We start from the raw sequence: 26788 nt of genomic DNA on the forward strand, positions 1-26788 counted from the left end.
ACAAAGTGTTGTCCCGTGCATAGCTGAATTGCTGAATATTTTAACTACATTACCAACGTACCTAGANATAAAAATTTTGTGACCGGTAATAAAGTTCCTGTAAATTTTTAAACCCTTTTCGCATTCTGTGTACTCCTGTAACCGGTCAATTTTGTTACCATCTCATAAGCTGGTAACAAAGTGTTGTCCCGTGCATAGCTGAATTGCTGAATATTTTAACTACATTACCAACGTACCTAGAATCACGGTAATAAGAACTGGTAACATTTTTTGGTAATGANAGTAATCGGTCAATTTTGTTACCATCTCATAAGCTGGTAACAAAGTGTTGTCCCGTGAAACATGCAACGCCAGAGTTTCCAGAATTCTGCATAGCTGAATTGCTGAATATTTTAACTACATTACCAACGTACCTAGAATCACGGTAATAAGAACTGGTAACATTTTTTGGTAATGAATACTCCTGTTAGAAGATTTTTTTGAAAATTTGAAGGGAGAAGTTGCCATTTGGAAAAGTAAATATAAAAAATATAAAGATAGGAATGGAAAAAACTGCTGGAGAAGTAGAGGGAAGTAAACAAAACTGCCACGATAGAAACTGTATATACAAAAAAAAACAAAAAAAAAATACGGAAAACTGAGAAATCTGGAGCAGGCTCTGAAGATGTGTGTATATTCGAACACGTTGTGGTACTTTAAAATTTCGAACTCTTGCGGGAACAAGAATTGTGAGTTGAGTGCTTTTCGACGACGGAAGATTCTTGTTTTTTGGTTTCTTTTCAGTTAACAATAGTAAATTATCCTTAGAATTTTAGATTTGGAATTACACGGTTATTGCACCCTTTGCTATTGTTTATACTCCGATTACGCATTGTTAAAGCGCAGTTACCCACGGACGTAAAAACGTAGAACGTATCAGCTGAGACGATCTATCTTATGGCATCTGCGTGTTAACAAAAACTCACCACCGCATGCCCGTGACGTAGACATTGCATCTCTCTCCTTCTATCAACAGCAAACTTGATATGTTTCGACGTACTTCTACGCTACGCTACGTACACGTTCGTGGGTAACCGCGCTTTTAGACAGAATTTCTTACGCTGTTATGTGTACATCTACATATGGATGTTTGCACGTACATATGTATGAATGTATGTACGGATGTATATACTTGTTTTCGCTTATTTTCAAGTCTCTTCATATCCAGATGCTTTGTATATATGTATGTATAAAGCGGAGAAAGACCCAGTCGGAAAAGTAGTAATGCATTACATGCGTGGTAAATAATTTAATGTATTTCTTGTGAGTTTTCGATTATATTACTGGTAACTATGTAATCAGCATTCCAATGTATCCAAAAAAGCTATCTTGGCTTGTATATTGACGGAGAGGCATTGCCATTCAGCATCAGAAATTTTCTCCTTCTGCCAATCAGACAGAGGCAAAAACTTGCTTTGACACTATTTGCAGTCAAACAACTGTCAAAATTAGGCTAACATAGGAAATAAGCTAATTTCGTTTTATTTGCCCAAGATTTATCTATTTGCTTGTGATGGTTGAATAAACCATGCCTAGTAATAAACCTTTTTAAGTACTTCTCTCTCTTCTTATTTGGCGCTGTAATCGCGTAAGCGATTTTGGCCGAGTTCAGCAAAGCATGCCAGCCGTTTCTCTTCTGTGCCAACTAACGCCAATTGGAAACGCCAAGTGAAGTCAAGTCCTTCTCCACCTGATCTTTCCATCGCAGTGGGGGCCTCCCTCTTTCTCTGCTACCACCAGCGGGTTCCGAGTTGAATACTTTCAGAGCTGGATCGTCGGTGTCCATTCGAACGACATGGCCAAGCCAGCGGAGCCGCTGTATTTTAATTCGCTGCACTATGTCCATGTCGTTCTAAAGCTAATACAGCTCATCGTTCCATGGTCTACGGTACTCGCCGTCGCCAACGCGTAAAGGCCCATAAATCTTCCGAAAAATCTTTCTCTCAAACACTCCAAGAGCCGCCTCATCGAATGTTGTCATTGTCCATGCTTCTGACTTATAAAGCGTGGTTTTCGTATGTCGAGAGAGAACTTTACTCCTGAATTGTCTACTCAGTCGAAAGTGGCACTTGTTGGCTAGAGCGATTCTGCGTTGGATTTCCATGCTGACATTATCGGTGTTAATGCTGGTTCCCAAGTAAACGAAATTCTCTACTTTCTCGAAATTATAAACGGTCAGCAGTGACGAGGGTGCCAAGGTGCGATTGTGATGACTGTTTGTTTGATGACAGGAGATATTTCGTCTTGTCCTCGTTTACCACCAGACCCATTGGCTTTGCTTTCTTTTCCAACTTGGGAAAAGGCAGAACAGACTTCGCGGTTTTTGTTACCGATGTGTCGATGTCATCGGCATAAGCCAGCAATTGCACGCTCTTGTAGTAAATTGTTCCTGAGCGGTTCAGTTCTGCAGCTCTTATNGAAAATGTGATCAGGGGTGATAATGAGAAGGAGCATGAATTTTGCTGATTCGGAGTTGTATACAAATNTTATGTCATCGGCATAAGCCAGTAATTGCACGATCTTGTAGTAAATCGTTCCTGAGCGGTTAAATTTTGCAACTCTTATTATCTTCTCCAACATCAGATTAAAAAAGTGACATGAAAGGAAGTCGCCCTGTCTGAAACCTGGTTTTTGGCGAACGGCTCGGAGAGTACTCCTCGGGGGGAAAATGTGATCAGGGGTGATAATGAGAAGGAGCATGAATTTTGCTGATTCGGAGTTGTATACAAATTACCGTGGTATGAAGGGGAGCAACAAAGATCACGCAGTTTACTGAAAGGTGAAAAAACTATATTATGTACGCCGATTTTGAGACGAGCAACACGATTCCACTGTTCAAAATTAGAAAAAAAATTTGAACATCTTAATTTAAAAAATGCATAATTTATTGATTTTTTTTTTCTATTTGCATGCAGCTGTGCATCCTTCACACAATTTTGTATCCCTCGATTTAGTGCAATTCAAGACCTTTAATTTGTGCCGTGATAGAAGTCTCTATCCAAGTTATAAAAAATTTAAATCAAACTTCAGAAATGCTGTATTAGTTTTTACTCCGAAATTAGAATAAAATTGCGTAAAATGTCGGAGGAAATTTCTAAATTTAACTTCAGAAACGTAATAACTTAGCTCAGAAAGATGCACAGCTGCATGCAAATCATAAAAAATTCAATATAAAATGCATATTTCAAATTGAGGGGTTGAAATTTTCTTTTTAATTTTTTAAACAGTGGAATCGTGTTTCTCTTCTCAAAATCTATAATATTAGTATAATAAAAAATACAAAAAATGTTTTTTTTTTTAATACATCCGATGCATTTTGCATGTTTTTTTCGAAGAACAGGTAATTTTTGTGTTATTTAACTTTATTTTCACTATTGTAAACTATATTAAGCTGGTTGCTTTTGGATGCTTTTGTTGCATTTTTTATGTAATTTTCAAGAGGCGCACATTTAATTATGTCATATCTTTTGAAGTACATCATATTCTGATTTGAAATTTAATGGGGTTTTAGCACTTATGTGTACTCTTCATAATGTACTACGTAAGAAAAATGTGTATTAAAAAATAACGAAATGGCAAGTAACTCAATGTCTGTAACTGCAAATTTCACAATTTTCAAAATTTTCGGTTTATCGCGTTACGAATAATTACGAATAATTTAATATCTTAGCAAGAGGTGTGCTTTCAGAATAAACAATCGTTTAAAGATAAAATATTCTTCGACCTTGAGCGTAATTTTTATTCCAAAAACATCGCCATTGAAGGCACATTAGGAAAATACGTCGATCTAAATCTTTTTATAACTACTAGTCCTTATAACATTGCATATACCTGTAAAATGCTTCAAAAGATGTTCTCTAGAAGCGTGTGAAAACCCTGATTTATGATTTTAATGATGCTCCTTCTTGTAGTCAGAATATTTCGAGCGTGGTATCAAATCAAATTTTTCNTTCAAGAGGCGCACATTTAATTATGTCATATATTTTGAAGTACATCATATTCTGATTTGAAATTTAATGGGGTTTTAGCACTTATGTGTACTCTTCATATGTACTACGTAAGAAAAATGTGTATTAAAAAATAACGAAATGGCAAGTAACTCAATGTCTGTAACTGCAAATTTCACAATTTTCAAAATTTTCGGTTTATCGCGTTACGAATAATTACGAATAATTTAATATCTTAGCAAGAGGTGTGCTTTCAGAATAAACAATCGTTTAAAGATAAAATATTCTTCGACCTTGAGCGTAATTTTTATTCCAAAAACATCGCCATTGAAGGCACATTAGGAAAATACGTCNAAATATTCTTCGACCTTGAGCGTAATTTTTTTTCCAAAAACATCGCCATTGAAGGCACATTAGGAAAATACGTCGATCTAAATCTTTTTATAACTACTAGTCCTTATAACATTGCATATACCTGTAAAATGCTTCAAAAGATGTTCTCTAGAAGCGTGTGAAAACCCTGATTTATGATTTTAATGATGCTCCTTCTTGTAGTCAGAATATTTCGAGCGTGGTATCAAATCAAATTTTTCGCACCAAAGGTTCTGATAGTTGCTCATACTTAATTGGAGCCTTCTAAATTCAATGGCGCCCCAGTTTTGCCCGATTGGCTGAACTTTTGGAGATAGCGGTACTTGAAACTTTGCTTAAATTTTAACTATTTATAAAAAAACCTCCCTCAGTTTTGAAGATATTTTGCTAAAATTTTGCACACGCTTGTATTTTAATATTTCCTTCACTATCTCTTAAAATCAAAAAATAAAAAATTTAATATAGGTTCACGCATATATTGCACGCATACAATTTATTATTTAGATATGAAGTTAGAGTTATAGCACAAAAACACATATCTGAGTAATTAGTTGTATTGGAGCTATATGTTAAAATGAACCCATTTCGATAATTTTAAAGAATAATTAATATTAAAAAACCGTTATGTGCAAAATTTTAGTAAAATAACTTCAAAACTTAGTTAGTTTTTTTTTAGTAGCTATTTATAAAATAGTTAAGATTTAATCAAATTTTCAAGTACCGTTACCTCGAAAACCGGAGCCAATCTGGTAAAATGGAGGACGCCATTGAGTTTAGAACGTTAATAAATTAAAAAATTAAAACTTTTTTTTGGAAAGTGTGCCTATTTTGCTAGGTTTGCCCATATGTCTCAAAACATATGATTTATAAAAAATATAATAATAAATAAAATAAAATGTCTATCTTACTTGGGCTTACATTTTTACAATTTTTGTTTCTTATTTCTTAACTTAAGGCATCGTTTTTATTACTTACAAATTTTGTAAATTATTAGAACATTGAACGAGTGCTTAACCTATACAGTGTTTTAATCGAGTAGTCAAAGTTCAAAATGGGCATATTATATTTAAAAAAAAAAAGTAATTTCGCTGCCTTTTCGCCCATGAGGCGATTCCTTAGAAGCTCGTATATAAGGCCGGCTGCACTTAACAAATGTTGGAACGCTGGCGGGTGGAGCGCTAAAATATTTGCGGGCCAGTTCTGTCAATTTGTTGTATTTTAATTTAGTTTTCCACCAATCGAGAGGATTTGCACCGAGATGAGCTCGTTTTTATTTAAGATAAGCCTTCAATTTCGCTTCAATTTCAATTTCTAAATCCGAGCCTTCGCTTTCGCTGGAGGAATCTAAAATTATTTCTAGGTTGCTTATAAGACTTTTAACAGTCCTTATTGATGGCCCACCAAGGTTGCTTGATATACTACTTAACCGTTTAGCACCTGAAGCTAAAAGCCGGTTATTGTCCGCACCCTGGATAGACAGACTTAGAGCCATTTCAACAATTTTAGAGTGGACTCTCTGCGCATGTACACATTCGTATCATTTGCTGCGAATGCGAGCGTGTAAAATGATGCGAATCATTCGCATAACGAATGCGAATGCAAATATTCACAACATCTCTGATACATACATCATATCCAAGAGTCGGTAGTTTGGACCCTTTCCAAATTTTTAGAACTTACATTGCACAAGAAGCATAAAAGCAGTAGTAGTCGCCTACAGTGTCTAAGTCTATTCCAGGGTCTTTACGTTTTGCAGGATTTTACAAGAAGTCGTTCCCGGTCGCCACCTTTTATAAGGTTTGTTAATGGCGATAACAGCTTTTCCTGTAAAATCTGCAAATCGTGAAGTACCTGGATCAAGCTTTTGTTAATTTGCGTAATGCTAGGAAACGAAACATATGCAAGTTGACCAGGGACGCACCCAGGCATAAATTTTAGGGGGGCTTTTATAGTTCTGAAGTTATAACACCAGAAAATACTGAAAATTCGTTTCAAATAATACGTTCCTTACAATACATTTATGTAAGCTTTATATACGGTATGTAATAAATAAATAAACTTTTTAAAGTTTCATAAATTGCACCTTATTTACATAAAATTAACAGAGAACTCAAACATTTTCAACCGACTTCAAAAAAAGGGGGAGGTTATTAATTCGTTGGAGTATTTTTTTCTTCTTTTATGTATGTTACCACAAAACTTTCGACATCTTTTATTGGAAGGATGGTACCTCAAGGGTCGTGCCGTAATTAGGTTTAGATCCGATCATTGGATCCTGAATAAATTAACGGCGCTCGTAAATTTGTATATGAGGTTTGAAGTGGATTTACACTTTTATATTAATTTTCTTCGATTTCTGGTTTCTGATTTTCTATAGAGATGTTGATTTTTCACGATTGCCTTTGAACCCCGAAACCCACCCCTTGTGTGCGCTAATGAAGGTGCCACCTTTGGAGTAATGGTTTAAATTTAAGTAATACTTTCAAAACCATTTTTTGAACATCTTAACCTTAAGTAAATGTCAATTATACCAATTTACTAAAATATTTATTAAATGTATAAAGCAGTACNGAGAACTCAAACATTTTCAACCGACTTCAAAAAAAGGGGGAGGTTGTTAATTCGTTGGAGTATTTTTTTCTTCTTTTATGTATGTTACCACAAAACTTTGGACATCTTTTATTGGAAGGATGGTACCTCAAGGGTCGTGCCGTAATTAGGTTTAGATCCGATCATTGGATCCTGAATAAATTAACGGCGCTCGTAAATTTGTATATGAGGTTTGAAGTGGATTTACACTTTTATATTAATTTTCTTCGATTTCTGGTTTCTGATTTTCTATAGAGATGTTGATTTTTCACGATTGCCTTTGAACCCCGAAACCCACCCCTTGTGTGCGCTAATGAAGGTGCCACCTTTGGAGTAATGGTTTAAATTTAAGTAATACTTTCAAAACCATTTTTTGAACATCTTAACCTTAAGTAAATGTCAATTATACCAATTTACTAAAATATTTATTAAATGTATAAAGCAGTACTGATTTCGGGTTCTTAAAAATCAGTACAATAAAAAGAAATCGCCACTTGGCGCATCTGGCCACCCTATTTTTGAATGAAGCAACTATGATTGCACGACCAGGGTGCAAGTTGAATAAAGAAAATCGAATCCCATACACAAACCAGACGACATACAACAGTGGCTTGCGAACCTTCAAATCAACTAGAAACACACTAGACTATACTGCAGCTCGAAAACTGTTGCTGTTTAGACCAAAAGGCGCATCGAAATCAGTTAAGGCCTTTGCACCTTTGGCTGAATTCCATTTACAGTTTGAGTACCACTAAAACTGGTTGTATACATAAACTTGAGAAATCGAATGTTCTTGCATACATTTAAAATTGTGCTAAGCAGAGCTATTTGTTACAATAACTAATTATCGTATTGATTTCTTTTTTTGCGGTTTGACATGCATACAATATTTTCATATTGTTTTGATAATTTTTAGTTGTAAATATTTTTGAGAATATACTGGTGAAGGTCACATTTTGTCCTTTTTGCTTATTACCATGATACAAAAAGGAAGGTAGTTTCAATAAACAACTTTTTGATTAAAAAGCAGATTTTTAACAATTGCTCAATTGTGAAAAATTCGAAGCGGCGTTACCCAATTGTAAGTTTTTTGATGTGGGAGATTTTATAACCTAAATTTGGGATTATAAATAAAACAGTTGTGTTAATATTTACCTTTAAAAAAACGAATATCTTAACTTAAAAACGTTTAAATTTTACATCAAATTCGATAACAACTTGCCAAATCATTATATTAATATTAATACAATTTTAGTGAACATATTTAAAAATTTTTTTAGTGTCATACAATTCATAATAATTCATACACTACAATTCCACATTTCCATGGGCTATTTAATACATATTCAGCCTTATCATGAGTTTCATTTTCCCCGAACCGGTTCAATTTTCACGTTTGGTTTTCATGTATTTACTATGGGCGGAATACCATTTTTCGGGTGAACATACTCGTATTATTGGGCGAAACTCAGGATAAGGCAGATTGTCTTTGTCCATTTAACAGTAAATGGAATTTACTTTGGGACCCATGGGCCGTGAAAATTTTCCAGCAACACATCTTGTTTTCACATGAAATTTTGACACACTCAAAAGTGAAGTAATAAATAGATAAAAACAAATTTTCAATCAAATTAATTTGTGTAGTTCAGGGGGTTTGGTTTTTTTTTGGAGGCTGTTTTAATATATCCTATCTTATTATATATTTCTTAGCTTTAGAGAATGAAGACTAATATTCTTTTTTGGCCAACTACGACGTTTGATTTCATTTTTTGCAATCATTAGTTCATTTCGCTTGAGGAGTCACAATGCCCATACCGGCTGTACCGATTTTTTTGAAATTTCGGAAACAAATATTCCAAGAATGGTTATAGGCTAAAACAAAACCGATATCTAAAGGGGATGTGGAACCTCCCATACAATTTATCGTAGAGTCCTGGAACTTGGTATGGATATACATATGTATATGAAGTCAAGCTCAAGCTCATGGAAAAATATGGGTTTATTGGAAAATGCAGCGTGCCACCGTAGAACTTGGGACAGAGGTAAATGAAATCAATCCCAAACCTATGAAACATGGGGGTATATGACAACGATCTCGTAGCCAGCTACGAAAGCTAGCGGTATAAGCCATATAAACTAAAATTCTGGTGACGCATAGATACCTCTGGAAGCATTTACCTAGAATACTGAGATGAGGCATTTTTCCAATGGAAATATATACAGAAAAACGGGCGCGACACCTTCTGAAAAGTAACATGATCACCGGGTGTATCCCTAGAACCATGTTAAGCTAAACCTTGAGGGATTACATTCTTGCCAAGACCGACAGGCATAAGCTGAAATTGCGTTGCAAGTTTTACGATCGGCTTGAGTAAGGTTTAATCACTTAACCCCCCTTTGTTTTCGCCGCTACTGAATTCTATAAACTGTCAGCTTTCACACAATTTAAAATGTACATGTGTATTTAAAAATGTCATGAAAATTGTGTTACTAGCTTCATGTTGCGAGCTTTTTCACAGCGTGAACAGAATACTACTTTGCTGAGGAAATGTTGTGGAATTTCACGCTTATTTCACAGAAAGAAGTTTTGTATAAAATTTAACAGCTTTTTCACGTGAAACAGGAATAAAATACTATGCTTAAGAACAAAGATTTTTAGATCGACAAAAAATTAATAAGAAAATTTGAAGGATTTTAGATATTGTGTATGGTAGCACGAAATTTCACAATCTGCTTAATTGTCAGGTTGTTAATATGGCGACGAAAAAGTGACAATGGAACTACCTTGTTTTTTGTATCATGCTTATTACTAACACTACACCCCTTGGGTGACCCGGTTTTACAAGATTTGACAGCAAATATAATCACAAGTTTGAAAACTAAGCCAGTAAAGTCATGGGTTTGAATACCTACATAAAAAAAAAATTTAAAATACATACTTCATACATGGACTACATTTTTTTTCTGCTCCGTCCGTTTTGTTGTGATATAGCTTTATTATATATACTATATTATATTACTTCTATACTAGTTAGGATTAATATATAATCTATTCCAGCTGCAATTATCCGCAATTCTTTTTGTAAAGAGTGATTTAACTAACAAAGCTATTCTTATTCGAAAATAGTGCAAGCATTCGAAATCATAAATAATGGAGGTAATTTACTTTTAAACGACGTAGTAAAGTATGCGAGGGTAAATTAATATTTTTCACTTCATCTTTATTATCCGCTTCAGAAATTAACACCGAATTTAGTAAGTGTGGCAATTTTCAACATTCCTAATTCAGAGTTAGCTGAAATTGCAATTGCAAATAATCGTGAAGTGCATAAGATGAACATAAATACCCAAACCTTACAGAAAGAGTTCTTGAGAAAATTTGTACTGGACTAAGTAAATCGCTGCATCGAGAGTGAAAAAATATTTTTTTTCCAAGAACGAGGACTGGTTAAAAGGGACATTTTCGGTTGATGACACGGAAGAAAAGAAAAGGCCCTGGCGCTAATGCTAGATGTTTCACTATCAAAGCATCAATACGAAATTGTCAGAAAAGCTACAAAAGACTTGGGGTATGACATTTTTCCGAACTACAATAAAGTTCTTGAATCGAAGAAAAAATGTTATCCTGCAGATATAGATGTTACTGAAAGTTATGCTTGTGTAGGTTTACAGCAATTGCTTGATCACACAACAAGCGGAATTTTAGAAACCAAATCGGCAGAAGAACTCTCTAATATCAAAGAAGAAATCACACTTATTTCCAACTGGGGATGTGACGGTTCTTCTGGGCACAGTGAATATAAGCAGAAATTTTATGAAAAAGGTATCTCAGACTCAAATATATTTTTGATGTCTTTAGTGCCTCTTCAGTTACATTTAAAAAAATATAACGATAGCTCCGTATACTGGAAGAGCAATAGCCCTTCGTCTACAAGGTTATGTCGACCCATACAATTTCAATACTCCAAGGAAACCATAGATTTGATAAACAACGAGATATCGAGAATGAATTCTGAAATAGCTAATTTATATCAAACTGTTGTCTGTATTAATAGCAACGCCTTTAAAGTTAATCACGAACTTCTATTCACAATGATCGATGGAAAAATAGCGCACTGATACAGCTTCCAACGCTGTATGTTTGATATGCAATAGTAAACCTTCTGAGATGAATGATTTAGATCGGGTTAGAAGAAAAACAGAAGACACAGATGCCTTTAGAGTAGGTGTGTCTCCACTACATGCGCGAATCAAGTTTATGGAATGCATTCTACATATTGCATACAATAAATCTTTTCAAATTTGGAGGCCAAATGCAAGTACAAAGGCATATAAAGAGTCAGAGAAAAAAAGAATCCAAGAGAAGTTTTTCGAAAAAGAAGGTATAAGAGTAGACTTTGTTAAGCAAGGTATGGGATCTTCAAATGACGGAAATACCTCTAGGAGATATTTTGGCGCTCCAAGCGTGACGGCAGCGATTACTGGCGTAGATGAAAATCTAATTCAAAGAATCTCAATTATCTTACAAGCCATAAAGTGTGGCGAGATAATCGATGCTGAAAAGTTTGGAAGCTATTGCAATGAAACAGCGGAATTACTATATGTAAGCTTGTGTAGTTGGTATAATATGCCAAACACTGTACACAAAACACTCACCCACGGAAGTAAATAATATCCGCTGCTACACTGCCCATAGGAATGTTAACTGAAGAAATACAAGAGGCACGCAACAAGGAATATCGCAGGTACAGGCAGTATAATTCCAGGAAATGCTCACGTGAAACCACAAACGAGGATATCATGAGCCTGCTATTAGCTACCTCGGATCCATATATCAATAGTTTAAGGGTAAAAACTACTAAAAAAATCTTGCCGTTAAACGAGGAAGTCAAATCTTTATTAGTTGATACTACCGACTGAGATTTATTTTTTTTTTGGTATTATTTTTAGTTTTTAAGTATTTATGAGCTATTTTTTTAATAATATATTTAAATACGTATTCATTTAAAACTTAGTATTCTTTTGACTTGATGTTGAAGTGTGGATTATTTGTATTAATTATGAAATAAATGAGTGGGAAAAGTTAAAGTGTACTTTATTTGAGGCCTTTCGCCTAGTAGTTTTACCCACCGTGAGGCACTATTTTTATATACATACATATATAGAGTTTCTGCTATAAGTTTTTGTATAATTCAGCTTGCACAAGTATGTATGTAGTTTGTATAATATGAGGACTTTTCTTTACCTTTAAATAGCTTTTTTAAGTTTTTTGAGGTCAGGCTTGTATGTGAGGTGTGCGTAAAAATAAACCGATTACAGCCATATTAAGGGTGATTGCTTATATTATCATTATATATATATGGCCAAAATTTCGGAGTCGTGTATTCATCGATGCGCTTTTAATTACATCTTTAAGCGTTTTTGAGGTTAGGTTTGTATGGGAGGTATGCGTTAAAGTAAATCGATTTTGCAAATTTGTTGTATGTTTACTTGCTCCATTATTGTGAATATATGGACGAAATTTCGGAGTCCTTCATTCATCGGTGCCCTTTGAATGTCATTTTTAAGGCGTTTTCGAGGTTAGGTTTGTATGGGAGGTATGCTTTAAAATAAACCGATCACACCAATTTTTCGTTTTTGTCTTGATTTATATCCTTATAGTTTACATACGAAAAATTAGAGTCCTAGGCCTACTCCTTCTAATTTTCTCCAAACAATGTATGGGGCTAAACCACTGTGCGTCGGCATGTCGAATGAAAGCTTAGGCTCTTTCTTATTGGCTTAAGCAGAAAGCTTTTTGATATACCTCTGCGCTTGTTTACGAACACGGTTTGTTCGTTTGACTGGTTCAAGCCCCTATTTAACATATCTAACTCGTCAACGTAGAATAAAGTGCAATAAAATAACAAAACTAAATTTTTTCCGCGCAGTTACGGTAATTTGGGACATTGAGTACTGATTTATATGTTTAGCAATTACCTTTATAATTGGTCACAGAGGTTCACTTACTCATGGGGTATCCATTATGAAAGGACCGAAAGGTGCGGTTCGTTTCTTAAGTCTTTTGTTTTCGGGGACCGCGGCGAGTTCAACAAATTCTAAAGAGCATTAGCATAGTGATATTGGAATTTTAACTGATTCAGACTTTAGGAATCGATTTCTTAATTTCTTGATAAGCTTACTTTTTCTATTTTCAAGTTTATGTGATACAAAGTGCTTATCCAGACATTATATTAAGGGCACACCACAATAAATACTTCTAAATACAGACATGGCTTAATCGATTTCTCTTTTCAATGTGAGAATTTATGTATAGATTTATCTATATCTGTCTAGATTCGTTTTGGCTCTTACAAACAACCGTTATAACGGGTATAAACATTTAGCGATTACGACTACTGTAATCGTAATCCTAATTTTCATGATTACAATTAGGTAATTTTAATCTTAAAATTTATAGGATTACGATTACTATAAGGATTACAATTAAAGTATTCGCAATTAAGCATGTTATAATTACAATTTTAGTAATAGTAATGCTGAAAATTTTCGGGGTTATAATTACAGTAACCGTAATCCTAAGTAATCCAAATGTAATCGTAGTGATAAAGGGCCCAGCTACATATTTACATATATACACCCATATAAGGACAGTGCGGTGGTAAAGTGCCTGGGCCGATTTGATTGTGCATGGACCCTTAGACAGGTTTATAATTTATGTATACCATGATAAAAATATTTTTATATATGTTTAAGTATAGCGTGAAGCATCCTAATGTATTCAGAGTAGCTCATCGATGGCTAATCGCCATTACCAAAATCATCACACAGATATGTACATATGGATGCACAAACATAAATTTTTATTTACAAACCGACCATCTGACAACGTTGATTGGCCTTTGGCTTTAGTGTTTTTGTATTTGGTGTTCGGTCAACCGTCGGGTTACTACGAAGTACGTCTAACGGAAATAACATTGCAAACTAGCTGTTCTTGTCTTATGACGTCATAATTCTTTAGACTATAGTTGTCTCTTTCTCAACACGATCGTTCGCTGTTCGCACAGTTGATACACATATGCAACAACAATAACTTTTCCAGTAGCGCAAAGTGCTTTGCTGTTTTGAGATTCGTCTCAAGCAAGAAGGCATTAGTTAAACTTCATACATGTGCCGGGTAGGATGTGAGAAAAACCTTTAAGAAAAACGGTTGTTCAAAAACAAATTAAAATACAAATACTAAACCACAGTAATAAATAAATAACAAAAAAAAATAAATCGCATGTACAGTTGTACACCTGTATATATGTATAAACTAAGTAAATATGTGTATATAAAAAGTGGATAATTTCGTAAACAGTAATACGCGCGTTTAGAAACCGCAAATTTTTATTTAATTTTGTCTGTATGGCTCAGCTTTGATATTTTTTTAATTCAGAAATACTGAAAAAATAAGTATGTCTATCCGGTCGAGTTCTCCAAAAGTTTTACTTGACATTAGCTACAAGCCCATGCCACAAGTAATGGATATGCAAGACAACGTGATAAAACTCATTAAAATGGAGCCACAAACATACGAATATTTGCATTCCATGCAGCTGCAACAAGACATCGTCCATCAGCAACACTCGCTCTCGGCGACGTTCTACCATCATAGCCCACAGCCATCCACAGCTAGCGCAGATGAATCGCAATTGGCGACAACGCAACCTGCCATACACGCCCATCGAAGCACAGGGGAGTCAACAGAATATATGGAATATGGAAACATTGAAATGGCTACCACCGACTATAATATGTCCAGCCATGAAATTCTTAGCACAGTTAATAGTTGCACTAGCAACAATGTCAACACATCCGCAACGCCGTATAACCGAAATGGTGGAGCTTCCCCGTCGGCAGCCACCATCAACGGTACCAGCAGCAGTCTTGCAAAAGAATTAAATAACAATTACAACCTTTCAAATTCATGCAACACGCTTACGCACCTAAGCGGCGTTAATAAGCGACATCGAGAATTTGAAAGTGCCGAGCAAAAACTTATGCCCGAATCGAAAAAACAACACTTACACCTGCCACATGAGCAGCAACTATTCGTGCACCAGCAGGATCCACAAAGATTTGTCTTGGAATATTTGCCAACAACCGTTACGGACGTCAATTCTAGCCTCAGTGCGTCGAACAATAATGGAACGGATAGCAACAGCAGCACGCGCTCATCGCAGTTCGAATTTGCTGGCCAAGAAATGTGCGAAAATAGTGAAGATAATTTCAAGTACTCGTATCAGCAGCAGCACCACCACCAGCATCAGCGTCCACTGGCCCAAGCGACACCACCGCCTCGCACGCCGGCCAACACTGTTTTCAATACAAATGCTGCTAACGGCAAGGACTTGCCGCATAGCCAACAGCTACAGGCACAGACAACATCTAAAAGTTTGGATCAGTATGATTTTTTGAAGAGCAACACTTGCTCCAATGCCGATCGCGATGACTTAGAGTTTATGCGTCTGAACGGCAATAGCCTCGATGCTGGCGAAGCTAACTATGATTATGCCAACAATGATGAACTGATGGATATACGCGCCGATTCACTTTCCGATAATCAAGACTCATCTAAGCCGTTCCGCAAGCCACGACGACGCACCAGACGGAAATCGAGTAGAAGTGAAGATGCTGAGGAGTTTCACAATCAACGGGTTATGGCCAATGTTCGTGAACGACAACGGACCCAAAGTTTGAATGATGCTTTCAAGGCGCTACAGCAGATTATCCCCACATTGCCCAGCGATAAGCTGAGCAAAATTCAAACGTTGAAACTGGCGACCAGGTAAGAGGATGTGAGGATTTTGGTAAAAAAAACAACCAAAAAATATGATGTAAAAAGATGAATGTGGTATGCACATACATACATACGTACAGTCGTGGATAGAGAAGTAGCACACTTTGCCTTACTTACAACATTCGCTTCAACCAAACCAAGGATAGAAACTTTGTTTGAATATCAGGTTCCCTGTCCCCAAACAATACATCTTTTTCATGGTATACGTCCCCCGGTTTTTTCTGGATTCGTTAACTGATTTGATATTATTTACATATAAAAATATGCAAAAAATAAAATATTAAATTTCTCATTTATAATACATACATATGCGTTTTCCATACAAAATACATTGGCCGTCAAGAGAAAAGCGTGAATAACTTTCGTCCCGATGCATTCCGGCAGATTTTTTTTTAATGCAAATAATTGTAAATAATTGCCCAAATTAGCCCAGAATGCGATTTTAAAGCCGTGGAGATATAAGCAATATTTAAAAAAAATTGTAATAACTTTTATACAACAAATTTTATGACAATATCAAAAATTTAAATGGGAAGAAAACATCATTATTCTTAAAAAACGAGCAGAATCGGTATTACCAATCGCGAGAAAACAAATAAAATCTAAACTATTTCGGAAGAAGTGGATAGCTATAACTTCCAAAATAATTCGAATTTCGAAAAATTGTCACACTTGTATTTTTCTTTTATCGTTGTGAAGCATAAACAGATTAATAATTGTACAAAAAAGCTCGACCTTCGCAAAAATTTATCAAATTTTTACTCCATTGATTTTGCTCACACATATGAGATTCATGGAGCCGTATTCATAAAAATGAAGGATATCCTCGCAATGGAAAGGTAATCAGTATGAATACGGAAAGAAGCTCAAGGAAAAAGGTAGCCCCGTAAGAGCTTTGAATTTCATGTTAAAGCATGTTCTATACATACAGTATACACTAAATCAATAATGAAGCAATATGCATGTATAGGATTTTTTTTTGTCATGGTGCAAAGTACCCACAAATGTTTGGTGGTATATTTGAAATGTAACTTTAAAGAGCCTTGATTCACAAAAAAATAACGAAGTATAATAGTAAAATTAAAATATTGTTAATTACTACGTGGGAGGTGGGCGTGGTTATTAACCTATTTCGTCAAAATTCAAGAATAGCCTACCTAATACCAAAGGCCACTTCACATGAACCGAAAGAAGGAAATTAGTCGTTTTATTTGACACAGTATAATCAATATACAGGCAACGGATTTTATGGAAATTGCATTTTTTTCTGCTAAAAAGATATAGTATATTCGATCAAGAATGTCTACAATTTAGCTTTCCCTGATTCCATATATACACATTCGATGCAGAGCTGTAAAACTACTGGTACTATCCATACTATCGAATGGTTATATTTTTGTGCACTATCTAATGGTTGTTGGCCACTATCGATAGTCTTTGTTTGAGGAAATATATGTACATATATATTGTTTATATTATATGTACTACTTAGTATGTGAAAACATCAAGGCGCACGCCACAAGTCGAAGGAGAAGCTCGGCCAAACACTAACATACATTTTATGCTGTTACAAATTACCGTTACGAGAACAAAGTTAACATGCCGTTGTGGAAGAAGTCCGCAGCGGGCATAAAAGTTATGGCAGTTACTAACTATAAACTAAATCGATTATGACTGCGAAATATAGTGTGTAATTTTATGTTCATATTTCATAATAACTATGAAGGTCAGCACTATAAGAGTGGTATACATAAATGAAAATTGGAGAGTTGTACCCTCAAGCTAAGTAATAATAGTTTTACCTCTTCATCGATGCGACCATTTTTCAAAGCCAGCCCACCAATATTCTCTCAAAGTTGTGCTTAAAATCCGGTTTGAATTACATATGTATGTATGTAGGAGCTGTTCCTAGAGCATCTATGTATGTATATACATAGATGTATTTCGGCATCAAAAAAAAAAATAATTTAAAACAAGTAAGAAAGTCTAAGTGCGGGCGGAGCCGAACATTAAATACCCGGCGCAAGTATTAAATATATGTTTTTTTACCTTTCCGAAACCTTCCGCTAGATGGTAAGCTGGGGTGTATAAATTTTGAGTAAATTAGGGTCCTTCAATTTCGAAATATTGAAGTTTCAAGCATTTCTGAAATTTACCGTTATATGAGAAGCGGCCGTTATTTTAGTCCGATTTCAATAATTTTCAACGTTTTGCTTATATGTGGCAAGCACAATAACCTCACCGAGTTTGGTACAAATTGGTAGAACGGTTACCGATATACTTATATGTAATCATAAGTGGGCGGTGCCACGCCCTTTTCCAAAATTTTACCGTAAACGTATTTCTTGGTAAAGAATTGTTGCAAGCATCAATTTTGAATAAATTCCCTTTAATATTTACTGATTTATCTAAGATTTTGTATTTCTCTAAATTACCGTTATATGGGATGTGGGAGTGGTTATTGTCCGATTTTAAAAACTTTCGGCCATTTAATATGTTGTACCAAGGCCAACAACTGTGTCAAGTTTGGAAGAAATTGGTGCAGCGGTTACCAAGATATACACATGTAACCATAAGTGGGCGTGGCTACGCCCATTTTCTAATAATTTATAATAGTCTCATTTTTTGTCTGAAAATTATTGTAAATATCAATTTTGAGTGAATTATCTTCAGTAGTTACTAAAATATCGCAGTTTTCGTATTTCTGGAAATTACCGTTATATGGGAAGTGGGCGTGGTTAAAGTCCGATTTCGCCCATTTTCAATACCAACCTACCTTGGATTAATGGAAACCTACATATCCAAATTTCGTTGAGATATCTCAATTTTTGCTCGAGTTATCGTGTACACGGAGACGAGGCAGACGGACAGACAGACATGGCTTAATGTATTTCTTTTTTCATCCTGATCATTTATGTATACATTTGTCTATATCTATCTCGATTCGTTTTGGCTGTTACAAACAACCGTTATGTGAACAAAATTAATATACCCTTGTGCACAAGTGCGCTCGGGTATAAAAATGTCGCTTGAGTTTTTTAGCGAGCAAAAAATTGCTTACTTGATTCAACTAAGTATTTGCCTGCGCAATGACGCTTTCAACTACTGCATTCACAGTACAAGATACCCATGGGCGTAGCCAGGTAGGGGCAGAGGGGTGCTCGAGCCCCCCCTAACTTTCAAATTATCCTTATATATATATAAAATAGCACCCTGAAATGCCAGCTTAATAGGGTCGAGCACCACGCCGATGAAGATACCGTTGCTTGACGAACAACAAGTTCTTCGCCAATACCTTACCGATATCCAGGGTCACTGAGATATCGCAAACATACCTTCATTCTATGGATAGATGCCAAGTTACCATCGCGAGTTTGTTCATTCGTATCTAAAAATATAAATCTTTAAAATCGCGAACAACTGTAGGAGAGCGGGGCTGGTAATATCCCTGCTGGAAATGTATCCAACTATAAGTTCACCCGAAGTTGATTAGGAAGAAACTAAAGGTCACTATCATCTGTACATTTTCTTTGAAGAAAGCTGACTATATTTCTATGGCGAGGGCCGCGAAATAGTCAAGGGTGGTGACCTCTGCATTAGTTGTCAGCTAACTTGTTACTAAGTACTTTTGGACATAAAATACCAATAAGAAAAACATTTTTTTCTATGTTTACTTTTTTTTCTATTTTTTATTTGTTTATTTATTTACTTTATTTAACATTACACATCTGTTTACATACGTATTCTGTTGTAGGTGGTCCCATATTCGAGTTCCGTCAGACATAACTTCAGAATGATAATATAAAATTTCGATCTTCATTTTATTTGTCCTGAATTTGAAAAAGTATTTGTGATGTGCAGAAAAAAAGTATGCTGAAACTAAAATTTTTATGAGGATATTTAAATAGAAACTTGTTTAAAGAAAACAAACTCCCAAATACGTCTGCCTGACTCCTGACTCAAGTTTAGCTTTCTGTAGTTAACTCTGTGGTCATAAGCAATAACCGCCTAAGTTGAAAAACCTGAATTCGAGAAAAAAATAATTTAAACATTTGGATTGTGATGTTAACCTTATGGGGAAACCAAAATATGTTCGTCTATAACTTTTTAAATAGCTGGCGAGATGGGGATTTACATACACACGGAATAGAAGTTGTAAAATACGATGGCATATATAACTCAATTCTTTCTTAAGTCGACTTAGGCGGTTATTGCTTATGACAACAGAACTAAAAGTTATATATTTATCTAAATCCCGCAAAAAAGCTAACTACAAGTTGGTTATTTTTATCAATATTTCTTTCTGCGGGTATTTAGCATCCCTCACATGCGCAACATCTGCTATCGCGCTGGGAATCAGTTAACACAACCTTTTACAACAGAAATAAGTTTTCAACTGACTTAACTTACTTTTTCTTTGAAGCAAATGCTTTTTATTTAAAGTGAAAGGTAAGCTTTATGCATACCCAATGACTTTTATGCGAGTAGATGGTTATGCTTCAGGAGAGGAATAAGCCTTTTAATGGCCATTTTCTTCAACCATTTTACAAGGCTTTGAATACCAAATTTGCGTGTATAAAGAAGAGTATAACTTTTTACGAATCAGAAGGATTCGATGTTAATTAAAAGATTTCGTATTAATTTTGCCTTATAGAATTTCCTGTGTTTCGATTGGACTTAACAAAGAAGAAATACACAACCTTAAACATTTAGAAACGCTGCATTTTTAATTCCTCTTTGGATTTTCAGTTTTATCACCTATTTGATTTAAAGATAATTAAGACAGATTATGCACACAGCCTATTTCCATACCGAAACTGACTTAAAAATGTTTTACAAAATTTTTCTCAAACATTGCTTTTGCTCTTATTACAAAGCTAAGGTATCTTGGAAAGGTAATAAATCAATCTATCAGACAGATAGCTTACCTTTTTCACACAATAGGTCTTTTAATATTACCCTGATTTTTTTCTCCAAGATGGAGTCTCAAAAGGCTTAGAAATTATGAGTTTTCAAATTAGACCTGATAAAGCAGATTTATAAGAGGCTAACTGGCGTCCCTAAATTGGAGCGCTAAGCGTTGCGTTTTCCATTGTTAAGGAGTGGCAGCAAGCGCTATCCCCAAACCAATTTTCTCATTTCCTCTCGTTTTTATTCTAGTTTCCTCTTTCACTTTTGTCCTTTCTCTTTCTTTCCGTCTTCTGCATCCAACTTCGACACGTAACGCCCTGTCAAAAATGAAAATTCCATTGACGCGCGAATTTAGGGACACAAAAATCTGATCCGGATATATAACTACTTGTGGATCGTACAGATTCAACGCAATTAATCATGAAGAAAAAAATATTTGCATTAATTGGAAAATCTTAATACATTTTCGTTAGTTAGCTCCCTTTAGATCTAGGTGTGCAATGAACATATTCCTTCTTAATAACGGAATTTCGTGTCTTAAATGATTTCAGATATTTACAGCTTTCGCCGGAAGGCACTAGAGTTTCAAAAGAATATGCAGAGATCTTAAGAGCAATTTTTCTGATGTTTTCATTGTCAGTATAGTAATATTGAATATTCCAAATAGCATGACAATATAAAACCTGAAAAGAACCGCACGCTATGTCCCATTAAAGTTAATTTTATTGTCAGTCGTTTTAATCTTGTTTTAAGCTAGTTTAAAAATATATCAGCCTACTGTATAAAATTAATGTTGTTTAGGCAACAAACAGGTATTTTTTATTTTAAAGGTATTTTTACTTTTAAAGTTATTTTGTTCTAAATCGGATAGCTGCCGTTATATAACTACCCCTTACTGTCATCTCTAATTTGGTGCTCTAAGCATTTTTCGAATGCCAACGAGTGCGGGCGCGCGCTATACCCAAAATAAACGCGGTGTAATTTTTGACGTTTTCGCATTTGCTATCGTTTTTATTCTCGTTTCCTCTTTCACTACCCTTCACGCGCAGCGTTATTGTGGTATGCTTCATACAAACTGTATGGGCATGAGCATTTTTTAAAGTTCCATTTCGGGATGGCAGTTAGTCAAGTCTGGTCTTTAATATGCTATACATTACGCAGCCATCGAATACTATTTTTTCAACCATATTAAGTCGATTCATCACTAGTTTTTTCTCCAAAGAAAATTTTTCATCACATGTTCATATTTGCAAATATAAGTGAGGGATAACTTTTTTTCATTCATATAAGCATACATATTAGTCCAGGTAAGAGAGACTAAAAATCAGTCGATAGTGGAACTAATTCGGACCATTAAACTTTTTTTTATCGGATTATGAAATTCTGAAAAAAATTGTCAAAAAATATGCAGAGCTTACTTCGCTAGAACAATTAAAAATACTTTTTACGTTTTCATTTCAATTACTTCGTGAATGGTAGCAACCTCCATAGGACTTTTTTATTTTACAATTTCTTTTTCATAAATTTTGCACCACAATTTCTTTGTGATCAGCTAGAAAATACTTGCACGAACAAAGTTTAAAAGTCAAATTTTTGAGATATTATCTATTTGTATGTATGTAGGTACATTAAGAAACAAACAGTTAAAAAACAAGTAATTTTTAGAAAAAAGCGACTTAAAAAATATATAAATATATATATATATATAAATATATATATTTTATTGGAATGTTGTCACATGCCGAAACATAAATTTTTTATATATTTGCATTTTTATCAGACCCTTCGATTAAAAAATGCATCTTTACAGGAGTTGGTTACAAACTTTGTTATTTATAACGTCCCAAAATTGTAAAATTCAATATCCACCCTTAGAACCGAATTGACAGTGCTTAGTTAAACCATTGTTAACTTAACCACCAACAACAGTTTAACTATGAATTTATATTCAGAGTCACATAGTTAACTATGGAAATTCGTATCGCCTGAAAATATACAAATTCAAAATCCTTTTCTATTCAAATTTGAAGTTCGTTCCACAAAAAAAAAAATTATTTCACAAGAGTTTAACTATGGGCGCATGCTGGTTTAAACTTTCGTTAACTGAGCGTTGTGAATATGAAAATCAATAGTTAAACTCTTATCAGTGGTTAACTACGCACTGTGAATTTAGCGCTAAGTCTCTATTCCCTTTTTTTATAAAAGTTTTTTGGTTAAAAAAAATAAAAAATTCATCAAAATAATAGCTACAGAAAATACCGCCTATCAAGGCAGTGCCTGCAAAGAAAACCCGGTTTTCTCGCTCTCTTGTAAAATTTGAGTTCCGTAATTTAGGCGGTTTTGCAAAAACATCGACGCTATATTCTTTAAGTTTGAAGTAATGTTTTTTAAACCAATTCAAGGTTTACTTTTTTGTTTANAGCGCTAAGTCTCTATTCCCTTTTTTTATAAAAGTTTTTTGGTTAAAAAAAATAAACAATTCATCAAAATAATAGCTACAGAAAATACCGCCTATCAAGGCAGTGCCTGCAAAGAAAAACCGGTTTTCTCGCTCTCTTGTAAAATTTGAGTTCCGTAATTTAGGCGGTTTTGCAAAAACATCGACGCTATATTCTTTTAGTTTGAAGTAATGTTTTTTAAACCAATTCAAGGTTTACTTTTTTGTTTAAAGTGAGGTTGTTAAGCCTTTCTATGATAAAAGAAAACACCGTGCGAGAAAAAATTTCAAAACACACCAAAGAATCGATATAACCACGACACTATGGGCCAAATATAGTAAAACTGCGTTTTAAGATTTTCAGTCTGACGTCAGGATTTTTTCCAAAGGACGTTGAAATTTTACACGAGTGCAATTTATGAAACTTAAAAAAAGTGTTGGCTATTTTCTTTTGTTTATTTAAAGTATATATTTTTATTTAAGTACAGCTTATTACTTAACAAAAATCATATAGAACCAGATTTCAGACTTTATGCAAGAACTATGAAAATTCTGCCAAGTTTCACCAAAATTTCAAACTTTTTAAACAGAATTTTTATGACGGATTTCCAATGAAAGAAATTTTAATGTCCAAGTTGGGCTTAAAAATACTTGTGACAATACGTTATGCTTTGCCATTTTTTTTAAATACCACACATTTTTTGTAATTTTAATGCCAAGTGGAAACTCGGCATTAGAAAAAAATTTGGTATGCAGTTTTGTACCATTCAACTTTTTGCAGTTTTTTTTGTGAACGCATTTTTTTTCATACAAATTATGTTTGACAATGGCTTTATATGGAAAGAGCTGCGTAACACCGTCAACAAAAAGTGCCAAAAATCAACAGCAACTCTTAGCTACTGCAAAATTGCATATATTTTGTGTATTTCCTCAGTTTCACAAAATGTGTATATACGTGCAAAGGATAACTTGTTCCTTAATTATTCACAGCTAAATTTGCTTGGGAAAAATTTTTTTATTTATTTTCTTAGCCATCCAAAAGTGAAAAGTAATCCATAACAAATTCCCAAATTTACCTAAAAATCCTTATATACATACTTACAGTCGCTATTGATGGTAAACATATCTTGTTTACTAAATTCCCAAGCGGTAAAACCTCTGACCATTGTAATTTCCATAAGGAGGGCTTTCCCGCGTCGGTTTAGCCGGCGCCGTTTTTCCGAATGCAACCTTTTCATAGCTTACCTGTAGCTTGTATCCTGTATACTGTATAATGCGTGTGTATGTTTCATCATAATGTATGTACTTTTTTCTCTTTTGTTTACATCATTGCAGATACATTGACTTTCTGTGTCGGGTACTATCAACAAGTGAGATTAGCCTGCTGAAATCAATGGAGAGCAAAAGCATTCTCTCCACCAATGGACTGCCGATTGGAACGGCATCGATTTTGAATGCAGCCACAAATGGCACCGAGACTGAAATGAAAGGTTTGCGACGAGCTACAGGGGCATCCGTAATTCCACCGGAAAAGCTAAGTTACTTATTTGGCGTTTGGAGAATGGAAGGTGATACACAAGGAAAAACGTAGAGTTAGTCTGGTGTTTAGTTTAGGCCGATGAAGAAACGTAAAGAATTTAAGTAGGTAGTTAGGATCTATGTTTTTCTAAATTATTTACGTATGCATCCTATAATTTAAGAAAATATATATGTGCCGTATTGTATAAAATATGTTTAGCATAAAATATGACAATAGTATTCTCATTTAAACTTTCCATTAAACACTAAGTATAGTTTATTTGAAAATGAAAAAAGTATTTATAAGATTTAGATAATCAACGCTTGTGGTTAAATTCTTTTTATGTGCATATTTCTTATAATAACTATTTATGAAAGCTATTACACTGTTATTAAAATTTGTATTACTTCAATGATGAGCTGGAACTTAAAAACTAAGAATGTATGTTAACTATGTATGTTCAAAACCTCAACAAAATCTTCCAAAATAAAGAAATATATTTTTAAACTACCATCCCTTATACCATGTCTTCATCTTTGACTCAATAAAAAATAACAAACTTTAGTATGGATCTCAAATACATGAATATTGAAATCATCGAAATGTTCTTATGTATAACACTTATAACAATTGAAATGAGTATTTGCAATAAACATAAGTTAAGTCGANGTGAGCTGGAACTTAAAAACTAAGAATGTATGTATGTGAACTATGTATGTTCAAAACCTCAACAAAATCTTCCAAAATAAAGAAATATATTTTTAAACTACCATCCCTTCTACCATGTCTTCATCTTTGACTCAAAACTCAAAATGAATGCGAGATAGATATTATAAAAAATAACAAACTTTAGTATGGATCTCAAATACATGAATATTGAAATCATCGAAATGTTCTTATGTATAGCACTTATAACAATTGAAATGAGTATTTGCAATAAACATAAGTTAAGTCGAAAAAACCGAATTTATTTCGGTAGCTTAAGACTTGATTTAGTGGAGTAATAAACAAATGCGATTTACAAAGAATATATATTTCAACAGTTCTACTGATTGCCCCCTTGGGATTCCATTATCATTGTCACTTCACAAGTGCCTACAAATCGAAATATGAATGTATGTATGTACATATGTATGTACATTAGGCTGGATCAATTTTGTATGGGTGAAAATAAAAGGCATTTGATCCTACTGTAATAGTAATGTTATGTTGTCTTAGGTCTAACCCAATAATAATTGGTCCGAAAGGTTAATTTAAAACATATATTTAGCCCGCGCAATCGATTTTAAAGTTTATGATCTTGAAAAATTTTACTTTGGCTGGTAATATCTAGGGAATGCGTTATAAACTAGACGATACATCAAAGGTTATGAAATTTAGTATCTCACGTTCATATATAATTTTTCAGTAAGACTACTACATATATTACATATATTAACTAAATAAAATTTAGGTGAGCGACGCCCATTTTAAGTCCATTTATCTATTCTTGAAAATTGGAGCGGCATGGTTTCATTAGTTACCGAAGAAGCATATTTTTCGCGGTTTCTAAATTTACCGTTGTACAAAAGTAGGGACGTGCAATAAGTATTTATTTAGATATCTGTAAGTTAATTCAATTATGACAAAGAGTGACCGTAGGTAGATGCACTATCCTCTTGGGACTCTCCAGTTAGAAATTTAACTTTGTATTCAACTTGAATGAAACAATTCAATCCATGGCCATTCCGCCATCGTGTGATTAAATGTACATATTTCGAAGTTATTTATATAATTTAAGAGAATTTTTTGTCGAAAAAATACAGACATGCATCTCTTTTCTTCGACCTAACCTTCACAAATATTACTCGATCGGTACCAAACAGAAGGCGAGACTTACTGTTACTGATTCATGATAATAATATGATAAAAGTTGTTCAGATTAAATGAAATTATTTAAAAAGATTAAAAATTATGAATGAAAATTCCTGTGAACTTCATTTAATTGTAATTTATGCATAACAAAAAGTAAACTAATTAGTGTTTGGCCAATTTGTAGTAGTTCAATGTTTCCATATTCATTTGCATGAATTAAATTTTCCACGGGGATGGAACTAAAGGTGTTCATATGAAATTGTTCCCAAAACAGATTA

At 34.2% G+C, this 26788-nt stretch overlaps 1 protein-coding gene across 1 annotated transcript; it reads left to right on the forward strand.

Annotated features, from left to right (window-relative positions):
- Positions 1–14224: 14224 nt before the first annotated feature.
- On the forward strand, positions 14225–25067 carry twi (twist family bHLH transcription factor). The gene is made up of 2 exons (XM_017614365.1): positions 14225–15777; positions 24473–25067. Exons 1-2 carry the CDS (start codon positions 14405–14407, stop codon positions 24726–24728), a joined length of 1629 nt encoding a protein of 542 aa, XP_017469854.1. The 5' UTR covers positions 14225–14404; the 3' UTR covers positions 24729–25067.
- Positions 25068–26788: the final 1721 nt, after the last annotated feature.

This window comes from Rhagoletis zephyria, unplaced genomic scaffold (genome assembly GCF_001687245.7).
Source record: "Rhagoletis zephyria isolate East Lansing unplaced genomic scaffold, Rhagoletis_zephyria_1.1 Rzeph_scaffold_00813, whole genome shotgun sequence".
NCBI lineage: Eukaryota > Metazoa > Arthropoda > Insecta > Diptera > Tephritidae > Rhagoletis > Rhagoletis zephyria.